This window comes from Pseudorasbora parva, chromosome 1 (genome assembly GCF_024679245.1).
Source record: "Pseudorasbora parva isolate DD20220531a chromosome 1, ASM2467924v1, whole genome shotgun sequence".
Taxonomy (NCBI): Eukaryota; Metazoa; Chordata; class Actinopteri; order Cypriniformes; family Gobionidae; genus Pseudorasbora; species Pseudorasbora parva.
Window position 1 is genome coordinate 18788655 of NC_090172.1, and position 14442 is coordinate 18803096.

Sequence of the window (14442 nt, forward strand, 5' to 3'; positions counted from 1 at the left end):
TAGCAGAAATGATGGTAGCCACCACCAGAGGTGGTAGGGTACTCAAACTTGCCTCGACCCTTCCAGGAGCCATATGTGGAGGTTCCAAAGATCGGGACTTGGTGCCAGAGGGTGCCCCATTTCTGAGAGAGGTCCTGTCTCGGAGGAATCGACCAAGGAGGGGCTATTGCAAGGAGTAGGAGTTCTGAGAACCAGGTCTGGCCATGCCAGTATGGGGCGACCAAAATGACCTGCTCCTTGTCCTACCTGACCTTGCACAGAACCTGTGCGAGAAGGCTCACTGGGGGGAATGCATATTTGCACAGGCCCCGTGGCCAGCTTTGCACCAGTGCATCCGTGCCGAGTGTGCCCTCGGACAGGGAATAGAACAGGCTGCAGTGGGAAGAGTCGTGGGAGGCAAACAGATCTACCTGCCTGTCGCCAAACTGTTCTCAAATCAGCTGGACCATCTGAGGATGGGGTCTCCATTCTCTAGTGAGTGGCCAAACCCGTGAGAGCTCATCGGCTGCACGTTTCAGTAACCCGGGATATGGACTGCATGAAGGGACCTCAAATGCTTCTGAATCCATAAGATGAGATGGTGGGCAAGTTGAGACATACAGCGGTAGCGTAGACTACCCTGGTAGTTGATGTACGTTACAACAGCCATGTTGTCTGACTGGACTGGTACATGTTGACCCCTCAGCCACGCCCAAAAGAAGTGCAGGCTGAACCGTACTGCCAGCAACTTGAGGCAATTAACATGCAGGAGGCGCTGGGGTCCTGTCCATTGTGCATGGCACCCAACCTGAGGGAACACCTGCCTGTAAAAAGCTGTGGTTCGACCACAGAGTGTGCGTCTGACGGCAGGCCCGAGTCACTGGAACCTGGAGCGTGCCAGACTGCCATGCCCATCTCAGGACTTAATCGCAAAGCAATCCGAGCGTAACACCACGGCTGCAGATGCCATATGCCCTAGGAGTCTCTGAAATAGTTTCAGTGGAACCGCACTCTTGCTCTCAATTTGACAGAAGCAAGCCAGCAGAGACTGCGCGCACTTGCTGGTACACATGGCGACCGAGTTGATTTACATACCAAGAAAAGAGATCCTCTGCACTGGGCAGAATTTGCTCTTTTCCCAGTTGAACCGAAGGCCCAGACGGGCTAAGTGACGGAACACCAGAACTCTGTGTTCGCACACCTGCTCTTGAGAGTGACTCAGTATGAGCCAGTCAGCAAGGTATTTCAGGGTGCGATCCCCATGCTACCTGAATGTCGCAAGGGCTGCCTCGACAATCTTTGTGAAGACGCGAGGGGACATCACCTGGCTCAGGGAGCATGCGGTAACCTTCGTTGTCCAGAGGGCGAGGTCAATCGCAGCACGCAGCTCATCTCTAAGACCTGGGTCAGCTCCACCCTCGCGCATGTAGAGTTGCCATGACATGCAGAGAAGCGGGAGCCTGCCCCGCAGTTCTGTAGGATTTTGCCATCATGGAAGTTGAGAATCTACAGGCTTTAGAGGGGTGCTTAGGATTGCCATGCCATGCTGAAGCACTCTGAGGACACAATTAGATCGCAACATAGTGTTCAATCGGGGGAATACCAGTGTACCCTTTGGCTGCCGCCCCATCAAGGGCAGAAAAGGCGGAGGAGGCCATCAAATGGTCACGGGAAGACAACAGGACCTTCAAGGACTGCCCATCTTCCTCATGCACCTCCGTGAAAAATGGAATTGGGGGTGTGGCAGGACGGATGTCCTGACGTGGCGCTACCAAAAATGAATTATCCAGCTGTGAGAGCTCCCGTTGGGGTGGAGGGTTCCACTCCAGCCCAAGCACGGTGGCCGCCCGGGAAAGCATGGCTGTCAGCTCTGGGTTCCAACTCTGGCAATGCTGGCACAGCCGAAGGCAGCAGCACAGCTGATTAATCATTGTATGTGATGCGAGCAGGTCTTAAATTGACAGCAGTGCAGCCAGTGAACATGCAACTGCTTAAAGGGACAGTTCACCTCTAAAATTATGTTAATAAAACAAAAGACAAAGAGAAAATCACTCACTGCTCTTGAATAAAAAAAACTTTAATACAGTAGCTTTTAATCAATGTATATTGTTTATTGAAGACTATGTGCATAAGACTGACATGACAACTTCATAATCATGACATGACACATAGCATGAATATGAAGGAGTTTTTATGCCATGTTTATGACAACTATCATTAAGTGTCATTGGCTCAATTATGTAATTTTTTGCAAAGATTACATTATTTGAGATGACTTTGATATGACAACTTGACATAAACCAATACATCATAACCTGTCAGTGTCTTTGTCATGACAACTTGATATTACCAAGACAACATAACCTGTCATAAACATGACACTGCAGATTAATTATCAAACTTAAGAAACTACTTAGCTTTATAGGTTAACATTACATTAAACTGCCATGTGGTTGGTTTTGACGTTGACTGTCATGAGGCCATTATAATGCCTGTTTATATATATATATATATATATATATATATATATATATATATATATATATATATATATATATATATATATATATATATATATATATATATATATATATGCAAAGATCTCTTTGCTTGGCTATATATATATATATATATATATATATATATATATATATATATATATATATATATATATATATATATATATATATATATATCCTTCCTATATATATATATATATATATATATATATATATATATATATATATATATATTTATATAATTGAATTTCTCATTAACATGTCATTAGGTGTCAATACTCTCCATTTTTTTTAACGATGTCATGAATATATGATTTATAGTAAGGTATACCCAGACATGACTGCTCTGCAACTGAGAGAGAATGGCCCCAATCCCTACTTCTGAGGCATCTGTTTGTAGAATAAAGGACATGTTGAAATTTGGGGCTTTGCAGGATGTGTTCGCAAAGAGGGATTGCTTCAGCTTGACAAAGGCCTGCTCTGCTTCTTTGGTCCATTTTACCTGATTTGTGAGGTATTTGTGAGTCAATTAAGTTAGCAGGGTCGCTTATGTGGCAAGGTTCGCTTATGTGGAATAATCGTTCGGTAGTAACCAACTAGCCCAAGGAAGGTTCTTAACTGTTTTTTTGTTTGAGGCCGGGGCCAGGTAAGTATGGAATCAGTTTTCTTAAGCTGGGGCTTCTCCTACCAACAGTGTATCCCAGATAATTGGACTCTTCTTGGGCAAGGGAGCACTTGCTTGGGTTTGCTGTGAGAGTTGTTGAACGTAATGCCTGGAAGACAGCCTCTAGATGGTGAGGATGTTCCTCCCAAGTCTTGTCGTGAATGTCGTCCAGATATGTGGCAGCATACTGCTGATGGAGACGGAGGACTCGATCCATGAGCTTTTAAAATGTGGCCGGGGCCCCATGGACCCCAAAAGGAAGAACCCGGTATTGAAAAGCTCCCTCAGGAGTGGAAAAGGCAGTTTTTGGTCTTCCTTGAGGAGTTAGGGGTACTTGCCAGTATCCTTTTGTCAAGTCAAGGGTTGTGATAAATCATGTGGGGCCTCTGATCCGTCAACTTGAAGGCTGTGGCCAGAGAATTGAGAACCTCTCAATCATCTATTCTATATCGTGGGTTATAAGAGAGGTCTGTCCTGGGAGATCAGAGAAGACATCCCGGTTTCTCCACAACAACTCTTGTAACTCATGCTTTTGGCTGGGGGAGAGCTGGTTACCCATTTTCACATCTGGGGTTACCGGGGACAGGACACTAGCTGTGAGGACATGGCTTGGCAGTGTAATAGGTTCATGCCACAGCTTCAAGAGGTTTATATGGTAGATTTGTTGGCTCTTCCTTCAGCGTGGGTTGGCGTACTCTATAATTTACTGGGCCTGTCTGCTCTATAATTTCATAGGGTCCCAGCCACCTGGCCAGGGATTTGCATTCATTGAATGGGATTAGAACTAATACCTTCTCTCCAGGATGACATTCTCTAATCTTGGCCCCTCTGTTGTATAACCAGGCCTGCTGTTGCTGGGCCTACTGCATGTGCTCTCTTACGATTGGCCAGACTTTCGCCATTCGGTCATGTACCTGTTCAACATGCTCAAAGATGGTGTGATGGCTGCTGTTCTCAACTCTCTTTGGTGAGATCCAGCCATCCCTCAAGGTCGTCGTCCATAGAGGAGTTCAAAGGGTGAAAACCCAGTGGATCTCTGTGGGACTTCTCGAACAGAGAACAAGACATATGGTAACATCTAATCACAATTTTCCCCATCAACATCAAACACTTTCTTTAACATTTGTTTAAGAGTTTTGTTAAACCTTTCTACAAGCCCACCTGTCTGGGTGTGGAATAGGGATGTTTTTTTCAGTTGCTTCCCCTTCAGTTGTCTACAGGTGTCCTTCATCACAATAGACATGAAGCAGGAACCTTGGTCTGTAAGAATCTCATCTGCTATCCCCATCCAGCTGAAGGGTTGGACAAATTCTCTGGCCACAGCCTTCAAGTTGACGGATCAGAGAGGGATCATCTCTGGGAATGGGGTAGCATCATGAATGACTAGAATATATTGATGTCCCCGGATGGATTATGGCAGGGGTCCCACAATGTCCAGAGCAATCCTGCTGAAAGGGCTCTCAATGATCGGAAATAAGGGGATTTCGATATGTTACCTTGGTGCTGTGGAGCTAACATTCAGCACAGTGACGACAATAGTCTTCGACAGCTTTCTTGAACCTGGGCCAATAGAAATGGGTGACGACCCTTTCCTAGGTCTTCTCTGGCCCCAAATGGCCTTACAGCGGGTGAGTGTGGGCTAAATACAGCACTTTGGAGGCATATGGCTTGGGGACCAACAATTGTTCTATAATTTCACCTCTTTGCTGATCCACACTATACAACAACCTATTCTTGATCATGAAATGTGGATACATGAGCCTACACACCCTATCTTGCGGCTGGCCTTCCAGGACCTGTACATTCCCCCATGCTTTGCTCAGTACCGGGTCTTACAGTTGAGTAGTGCCAAACCTTTCAATTCTCCCTGCCTGTAGGATTTCTGCTGGGGGAAATTCAGAAAATACTTCATGGGATTCTATGTCATCAAGTATCTGTACACCTTTGGGATTTTCTGAGACAATGGCTGTGGGGTCAGAGCTGCCCTTCTTACCTCTGCCAATAATCAAGGGGGTTTTCAGGGCTCGTTGCTTAAGTGTCTGTAGTCTCTGCAGAGGTTAGCGAAGGAGGTTGCTTGGATAGACAGTCTCTTCCCCTCTGCAGCTCGATTTGTCCAGTAGGCCGAAAACACTTGACAGTCTCGGCCGAGCAGGGACTGGCAGGTGATCCACAACTCCTGCTTCTACTTGGAATTCCCCCAGGGGTGTGACCAGTCTAACTTTGGCAGTGGGATAGTTTCGGGAATCCCCATGATTGCAGGAGATCTCAGAGATCTCTCTTCCCCTCATAAGCACTGCAAACTCTAGTCGGATCAGTGTCACCATGCTTCCCGAGTCTATAAGGGCTTCCATATCCCTGCTCCCAATCTTCACAGGGACACCACGCTCTAATGAGCCCAGCGGGTTATAAGGAAATGGCATTGGAGCTTTGCTGATTCAGAGGCACTGGCCCAGGCATGAATTTCAGGAAATTTCAGGAAATTTCAACTCCAAGAGGAGTTCCTCTTGGCCTGGGGAATCCCGGACCAGGTGTCCCTCCCTTCCACAGGTGAAGCATCGGAACGGAACAGGATTTTGCAGTGGTCTCTTATCTCTCCAGTTCCATTGGGGTTGTAGTTGTCTTGCTCTGCCCGCTTCAGGATACTTCTTAGGAGATTCTCAGGTAACACTTTATAATAACGTTCAGTTGTAAGTCATTTATAAGTGGTTAGTTAATGATGAACTAATCATTTACAAAACATTCATAAATGATTATCAAGTGATATGCTAACATTTTATAAATGTTTTGTAAATTCCGTTACAAGTCATTTACAAGTGATTAGTAAATAATTAACTAATGATTTATGAAATATGACTACGTGTTCATTAATGATTAATGAGTGATTTGTTAATTATTATTTTTTTGATGGTATTTATTTTACTTATATTTAGTAGATTCAGGTATATGTGATTTACAAATGATTAGTTAATAATGAACTAATGATTTACAAAACATGACAATGCATTTCATAAATGTTACTTTTTTGTATGTTTTGTAGATTCAGTTCACATTATTTACAAGTTATTAGATAATGATAAACTAATAATTTACAAATCATAATTATACATTCATAAATGATTAATATGGTAATGATTTACAAATCTGTCATAAGTTAGGCCTATCTTTAAAAAAAAAAACATTTCATAAAATAATCAAACAGATCCTTAGTAAATGGTTAAGTTACTAGTAAATATATTATTAATCAACAAAATGTTAATATACTATTATCTCAATAAATTGTTAATCATGAAAAAATGATGAGTAGCCCATATAATGTATTGTTGCATATCCCAATGCATCAGATCAATACGCATTTAATTCTTTGCATTTGTAAAAGTAGACATGATATTATAAATATAAATAGGCTATTTTTTATTGCAAAAACTGACCAAAAACAACATAAAAGTATTAGCTCATGTTGTATTCAACGTTTTCTGAAGTCATACGATATCTTTATGTGAAGAACAGAGTTGATCTTAATGTTTTAATCATTGAAATGATCCCTTTATGAACGCATATTTATCCTATTTATCATTCAAATAATACTCCTGTCCTGACTCGGTCGCATGACACACGAGAGCCAATGGCATTTTACAATCAAAGCTGACGTAATGACGCAATTGGTCATTAAAAGACACACGACAGCCAATGCTTTCAAAGCTGTCGTGACGTTTCTTCTGGAAGTTCTGGGCAGCAAATTTTGAAATGTGTTAATCATTAATCATCGGCCAGTTGATGGACTCCACGCTGCTGATCGCTTCTGTGGATTTACTTCACACAAACCAATCGTTTGGCCTCGGGACACTTGGAATATTTGTACTTTTTGAATAAATTGTTCCTGCAGTCGTATCTGCCTGTTTTTTTTTTTTAATTTTAAAACACAAACGAGTAGGTTTAGGGAAGGGATTGGTTGTGACGAATTGGAGTTAAATGCTTTCAGTATTTAGATGAATTACCTATTTACACATTTCTATTGCAACAGGTGAGGAATAGCAGAATTTAATTTTCACATTTAATGTTACATTTGTTGTAGCAATCAATGGATGCATTTGCAACGGGTGAGAAATATCTACAAATGACGTGTAAAACATTTACAAGTAATGAATAGTCTACACTTCAGATTAGGGGATGCTAAAAGCATTGTAAATGCCTTGTATACGTGTGCAGATCATTTGTAACGGGTAAGAAATATCTACAAATGATGTTTAAAACATTTACAAGTGATGAATAGTCTACACTTTAGATTAGGGGACGCAGAAAGCGTTGTAAATGCCTTGTATACGTGTGCAGATCATTTGTAACAGGTGATAAAGATTTGTAAATGATTTATTCATGCGTTTACAACATCATCTCTAACAGGTGATGAACACTTTGAGGTGTGTCTTCTCTGACACGTGCATCTGATGCTTCACTGGAGGGTAAACCAGTTCACATTATCACTAACGTTAGACCCATCACAGAACACCAGTCTGACCCATTGAGTGAAAGGATTTAACATAACGCACTGCAATCCCCTGACTTGAAGTCATTCTAAAATGTTTATTAATTTGACAACTAGTAATTTATCATTCTTTAAAAAAAAATGGCTTTAGCATAAATGCATTTTGTGGGTTTTAACAGACCAGCTTAAAAATGTAATGATGCATCAATAAATTATATATTCATTATCTACTAATGGTTTGATCATCATTTGTTCACAATTAACAATTGTTTATTGAGATTTCTGAAATGTATATTGACATTTCAGTGATTAATAATATATTAACTAGTAACTTAACCATTTACTAAGGATCTGTTTGATTATTTTATGATAAGCTATTTTTTAAAGATAACTTACAGATTTGCAAATTGTTAGCATATTATACTTAATAATTTATGAATGTATAGTCATGATTTGTAAATGATTAGTTTAACATTATCTAATAACTTATAAATAATGTATAGCTGAATCTACAAAATATACAAAAAAGTAACAATTTAGTAAAATTTATGAAATGCATTGTCATGTTTTGTAAATCATTAGTTCGTTATTAACTATTAAACTGTAAATTACTTATAACTTAATCTACTAAATATATGTAAAATAATTAACAAATCACTCATTAATCATTAATGAACACGTAGTCATGTTTCATAAATCATTAGTTAATTATTTACTAATCACTTGTAAATGACTTGTAATGGAATTTACAAAACATTTATAAAATGTTAGCATATTACTTGATAATAATTTATGAATGTTTTGCAAATGATTAGTTCATCATTAACTAACCACTTATAAATGACTTACAACTGAACGTTATTATAAAGTGTTACCCTTAAGCGAGCTCTTAACACATTATACTCTATCACGTCTATTGCGGTCTCAAAACTCTGGCCAGTTGATAATACCTAGAATATCTAAATCAACTGCAGGCGGTTGATCCTTTTCCTATTTAGCACCTAAACTCTGGAACAGTCTTCCTTGCATTGTTCGGGAAGCAGACACACTCTGTCAGTTTAAATCTAGATGAAAAACGCATCTATTTACTATGGCATACACATAAAACATTTTTCTTTTTTTATTATTCAGATCAATTGACTGATTTTTAGGCTGCATTAACTAGGTCAGCCGGAACCGGGAACACTTCCCATAACACCTGATGTACTTGTTACATCATAAGAAGAGTTAGCCTGACAAGCCAGACCCACATCAAGATGTTTGGTCTGCAAACTCACCATTGACAGGGCTCAATCCGAGGGCCGGGATAAACAGTTGTCTTTCAAACTCCCTCTGCACGGTGTGCACGCAATTGGATAGCGGTTCAACCAACCAGAGCAACGAAGGTGAAGCACAGCTAGTTGAAAGATTAAACTTTCTCCGTATCCGGTCGGCAAAACTCAGAACACATCTTCCCTTCTTAAGAATGACTTCAGTGCCGTTCTTTGTTCTTTTCTCAGAGAAAAGCTTAACTCCAAGTCTCACAGAGCCTGATTCAAAAGACTACCATTCTCCAGTTTCTGTGTTTACTAGAAGCACGCAAGGCAAGTGCAACTCGGCTGTCATTATGTTAAGCCCCGCCCACTGACTCTATACACAATGTGATTGGCCTGACCAGAGTTTGGTGTTTACAGCTCGTGTCAGATTTGATTTGCTGCCGCTAGGGTGCGTCTAGATTTCTAGGCTAATGAAGAGTGGCATCCACACTAATGTTAGTCTCTCTGTTTATCCCGAGGTTTACTGCAGTCAGCCGGATCCGGGCCATGTCTGGATCGGATGGTGGACCTGCATCTGGACATGACCAACACATCCTGGAGTGTCTGCTGAGACCATGTCAATTGGTGTCTGTTCTGAATTTGCCTCACCGGCACGTCATCCTCAATAAACCCGTCTCCGGCGCAATAACTCCAATCTTTCATGTATTCATACTCTAGTGTAATCGACACGCCATCCTAAATAAACTCGTCACTTGCATGATAGCCAGAAATTTTGAATATTCCGATCTAATATTACATTTACATTTATGCATTTAGCAGACGCTTTTATCCAAAGCGACTTACAACTCAGGAGTACAGGAAGCGATCCGTCAGGAAGAGGCAAAGAAACGCAAAAAGTGCCCTAAATACCAAGATTTGTATACTACTCAGAGTAGCAAAAAAAAACAGAAAAAGGGAAGAAGAAAAGAGAAATAGAGGAGGACGAGTTATTTTTTTAATGATAAGATTAAGTGCTCATTGAAGAGATGAGTTTTTACCTGTCTTTTGAATGAAGTGAATGATTCTTCAGTATGGAGGACGGAAGATCGTTCCACCAACCAGGAACAATGCAAGAAAAAGTTCTGGAGGTCGGACAGGTCATATGATTTCTGACCTGTAAGGTTGCCAGAATAATAATCATACACTGTTTGATAATAGGCCAGAGGAGAACTGGCACCCCGACTGAGCCTGGTTTCTCCCAAGGTTTATTTTTCTCCATCATGCCCTGGTGGAGTTTTGGGTCCTTGCCACTGTCGCCTTTGGCTTGGCTTGCTCAGGTGGGGACATTAAAATTAAAAACTAAATATACAAATAAAATACTGATCTGCCAAAATTGTCGCTCTATGATAAATTAAAATAAGATGATAAACAGTGGTGGAAAGAGTACTGAAAAAGCATACTCAAGTAGAAGTACTGTTACTTGTCAAAAAATGTAATTTAAGTAGAGTAAAAGTACCTGTCCTAAATACTACTCAAAGTAGGAGTAAAAAGTAGCCGTTTTAAAAGTACTCAAGAGTAGTGAGTGTTATGCTATGAATGTTAGTCCATCGTATACCCTGCAAATTAAAAATGTAGCTTACTCTTTTATGGATGATTCTCAGAAAGAACAAAAAAAAAAGTTTCAATATTTCTAAAAAAATTTAATTTAATTTTTGACTGTTTGCACTAAAAAAAACAGCCATGTAATATTTTAGAAATCAACCAATAATCGGGTAACATTTATGACCACCATTCTGTAGAGGTTTTCTTGCGGTTATTTAAAAAAGGTTGCAAAACATTGCACATTAACAATTTTACGTAAAAAAAAAAAATGTATAAAAAAATCTTTCTTTTCAAAGAAAAGTTCTTTCTTTTCAAGACACTTTGTTGTACTGCTTTAATTTCAATGGATGTTTTCTCTGTAAAAAGAATAGAAATCAGAATCGAGTAACTTGAGTAACATCGAGATCATGGTTTTCACCACTGATTATTTTTGCTTGCAGTTAAAAAATAAATCTGATTTAAATATAAATCTGATGTTTTCTAAAAGTTATTTGCTATATACATGGCCTACAATTTTAAATCGCCACGTGACAACACATTACATTAAAAGATGCACTTTAATAAGCGGACAGAAAGCATATTAAACGAAATCAACGTAAGGGACAAAAATCTAGCAGTGATGATCGGTTCATGCCTAATGCACTTTTTGAAGCCTAGCGAACAATTAAGTTCAATGAAGAGTTTCCAGCAGATGGCACCGCGAGCTGGTGCTGCGCTAACAGAACACCATTTATGCATGTATTAGATAATGTAACATTCTGCGGTCCATTTGTAGTAATTGTTTAAGGCGATTTGACGATTTCAGTCATCATCATACATTAGCCAGCACCAACCCCCTTTCATAAAGCGTGCGCGTGCATCTCACACTCTAGGCTGGTTGTCGCTATGGTTGATTTGACGTCACGTGTGATGCACGGAGACACAGGACTGATTATTGATCTTAGCCAATCACTAAGATCAGGAAAAATAAATAAACATAATGTAGCGACGACAGGTTTAGGGAAAATAGTGCAGTAAAAGTACCGATATAGCACTTAAAATGTACTCAAGTAAAAGTAAAAGTAGACTGTTTTTAAACTACTTAAAAAGTACAATTCCTGAGAAAAACTACTCAATTACAGTAACGAGAGTATTTGTAATTCGTTACTTTACACCACTGATGATAACATCACTGTTTTCTCCAGAATGACTGTACAGCAAAATCAAATTTTGTTGCAATATTGTCCTGTTTAACACTGTGAAGCTGCTTTGAAACAATCGTCATTGTAAAAGCGTTATATAAATAAAGTTGATTGATTGATTGATTGATTGATTGATTGATTGATTGATTGATTGATTGATCTCAGCCTATATCACCCATAATCCCTTGCCCGGACTCATTAGCACTCACTGTTTACACCTGTTTCTTATTTCATCATTACCTCTGCCTATTTATACCATGTTCACTCTGTCATTCAGGGCGAAGTCTTGTCTCACTGCATTTCTGAGGGTTATCCCTGGTTTCATGTTTCTTGGTCTCGGGATTTCTTGCCTTCTTTTTACCCTTTTGCCTCTGTCCTTGGTTTTGGTTGCCTGATTGGACTGCCTACTTGTTATGACCTCTTGCCTGTTTATTGACTATGAGCATTACCCTTTGAATAAATGCTGCATTTGGATCCTACTTTCTGTCTCAGAGCAGTCGTTACACATATACATCTACCGGTATATACCATATATATCATATGATGTCTATGGCGGCACCACTGGTTTTGTGTACGCTGTGACAGATGTTGGCTGAGCCTCAGTCAGGTTGATTTGTTTAGGTATTTAATGAAACTTTTGTTTGCAGTAAGAAAACAAACTCACAACAACATTATTTTGGTTTAATATACTTTATTTAAATTTTCGTTTGGAGTTAAATGTGCTCACTCTCTTTAACGAATAGTTTGAGTTTATTCTTATCATTTCTTTGTTTGTCTGTTTGTTATGGCTAAGTCCCGTGAGCTGGTGCACAGTCAAAAGGGGTTTAGGTGGAAACATTGGCTCTAGCCGCAACCATTCCTTGTTCACCCCGGGGTGGGGCTCCAAAGACTATTCCTTTTATTTTTATGCATTGAAAGATAATTTCTAAAGTGTAGTCATTTGACAAAGTGTTATTTTTCGGTGTTTGTTTATATGATGTTGATATATATGTTTATTTTGTGTAATGGCCATTATTTGTATATGTTTTTTCCCCTTTTTGCGTTAATTGGTGCTGGTCACCAGTGTATACATTTTGTATAAAACATTATGAACTGAACAAAATATTAATGATGCTGTTATAAATTAATAATTTGACAGAGTATAAACACTTAATGACATTTTAATGACAAATTAAACTTGTGCTATTGAAAAAAAAAATGATGACATTATAATGGCCTCAGTAAACATCAAAACCAACCACATGACAGTTTAATGTTGACCCTATAGCCTGACGTTGTCATACAAATGATAAGCCAAAGATGAGAAGCCAGACTGATGGAGAAGTTTGAGAGAGAACAGAATGAGGACAAGCACTACCTTAATGAGTCGACGTTTAATGAGTTGTTGATCAGCAGAAAGAAAGCCATGATTTATCTTAGGGAAGACCATCTGAGCAGGAGTGTGAGGTCAAAAGAGGTTGGTGGTCAAAGTTAAGAGAAGTTGGAGAGGAGAGTTGCATGAGGTCCCGGAAAGAGGAAGAGGAAAGGGAAAAGGTACAAAAATAGATTAGATTAAAGTAATTGAGTCAGATGACCCAATCCAGTGCATTCAAGCATTAGTAAAAGTTGACATTTTCTATGGTGGCAGCAATGAAAGTCTCAACTGCATTTGGCAGCAATACCAACACCCTGTAATTACCACCTCATGCGTGCTAGGACACCAACCCTGACAGAGCCAATCTGAAGAAACGTCAACTTCTACTCACTGAAAGCACTGTCATCACACATTTCTTTAAAGTCAAGGCAGACTCCAAGAACTGTAAACACTGAAACCCATCATGCTGATTTGTTTGTCTCTGCCCATGCATTTCTAAATTAGATGTTTAAATAGCCAATATATCTCAAAAGGGTACTTGAAACCAAAGATACCAGCTCTGGATTTATTTTAGTATTTAATGCATCTTTTTTTGAGTTATCGAATACAATCACACAGTGGTCAGACTATTTAATGAAATATTAAACTTTTTAATCTTTGGTTAGAAATATTAATCTTTTTTTGTAATTACATGTCACTGGTTTATTAGGATAGAGAAACAGTTGCTCTGCTAGGAATGCATAAATTCCTACCACCACACTGCATAATAATGCCAACACTGGAACTGGGAGAGAGGGTCATAATGAACAAAGGTGTTTTTTGATAGGTTGGAATGGATTTATCAGACACAATTGTGCTTAGGCCAAGTCGCTGCATGGGTACAGGGGACAAATGCGCTGTTGATATATATCTCAGTGTGTGTATAATCCATAGAGTCTGCCTGGGCCGTTTGGCAAAGCCAACAAACCTTCACAGTCAGGAGGATTTGATTGCTGTGTAATGCAGCCAGGGTGGGTAAACCAGATAGTCCCTGGGGACAAACAGCATAAAAATGGAACAATACAATCACAACAACACGGCAAGACAAAAATCAGCAGGCAGCATGCCTTACCTCTTTTTTTTTTTTTTTTTTTTTATCCATTTGTCTCAAAATGCTAAGTTTAATTTTCTAATTGAAAATAAGCTTTCCCACACTGTTGTTATGATTTGCAAATAATTTTGATTTGATCTTAGCAATGTGCTTAGCCAAACACAGACCATGGGTATTTCTTACTCAGTTACTTAGGATTTGTGCTCTTGTACTGTGTGCCAATATCCTTACATTTAAACTTTAATATTGTTTCTTGTGGTACAGGACTTGCTATTTGATTCTTAACATCTATTCATCTATCTATCCATCCTCTAAACTGCTTTATCCTCTGCAGGGTC

General features: G+C 39.4%; 1 protein-coding gene across 1 annotated transcript in view; it reads right to left on the reverse strand.

Annotated features, from left to right (window-relative positions):
* Positions 1-14442, reverse strand: part of LOC137058526 (collagen alpha-1(XXV) chain) — an 800473-nt gene that overhangs the window by 447565 nt on the left and 338466 nt on the right. Inside the window, exon 7 of the mRNA XM_067431845.1 lies at positions 13018-13089. Coding sequence (XP_067287946.1) covers positions 13018-13089 — 72 coding nt within the window. The remainder of the gene's footprint in view (positions 1-13017; positions 13090-14442) is intronic.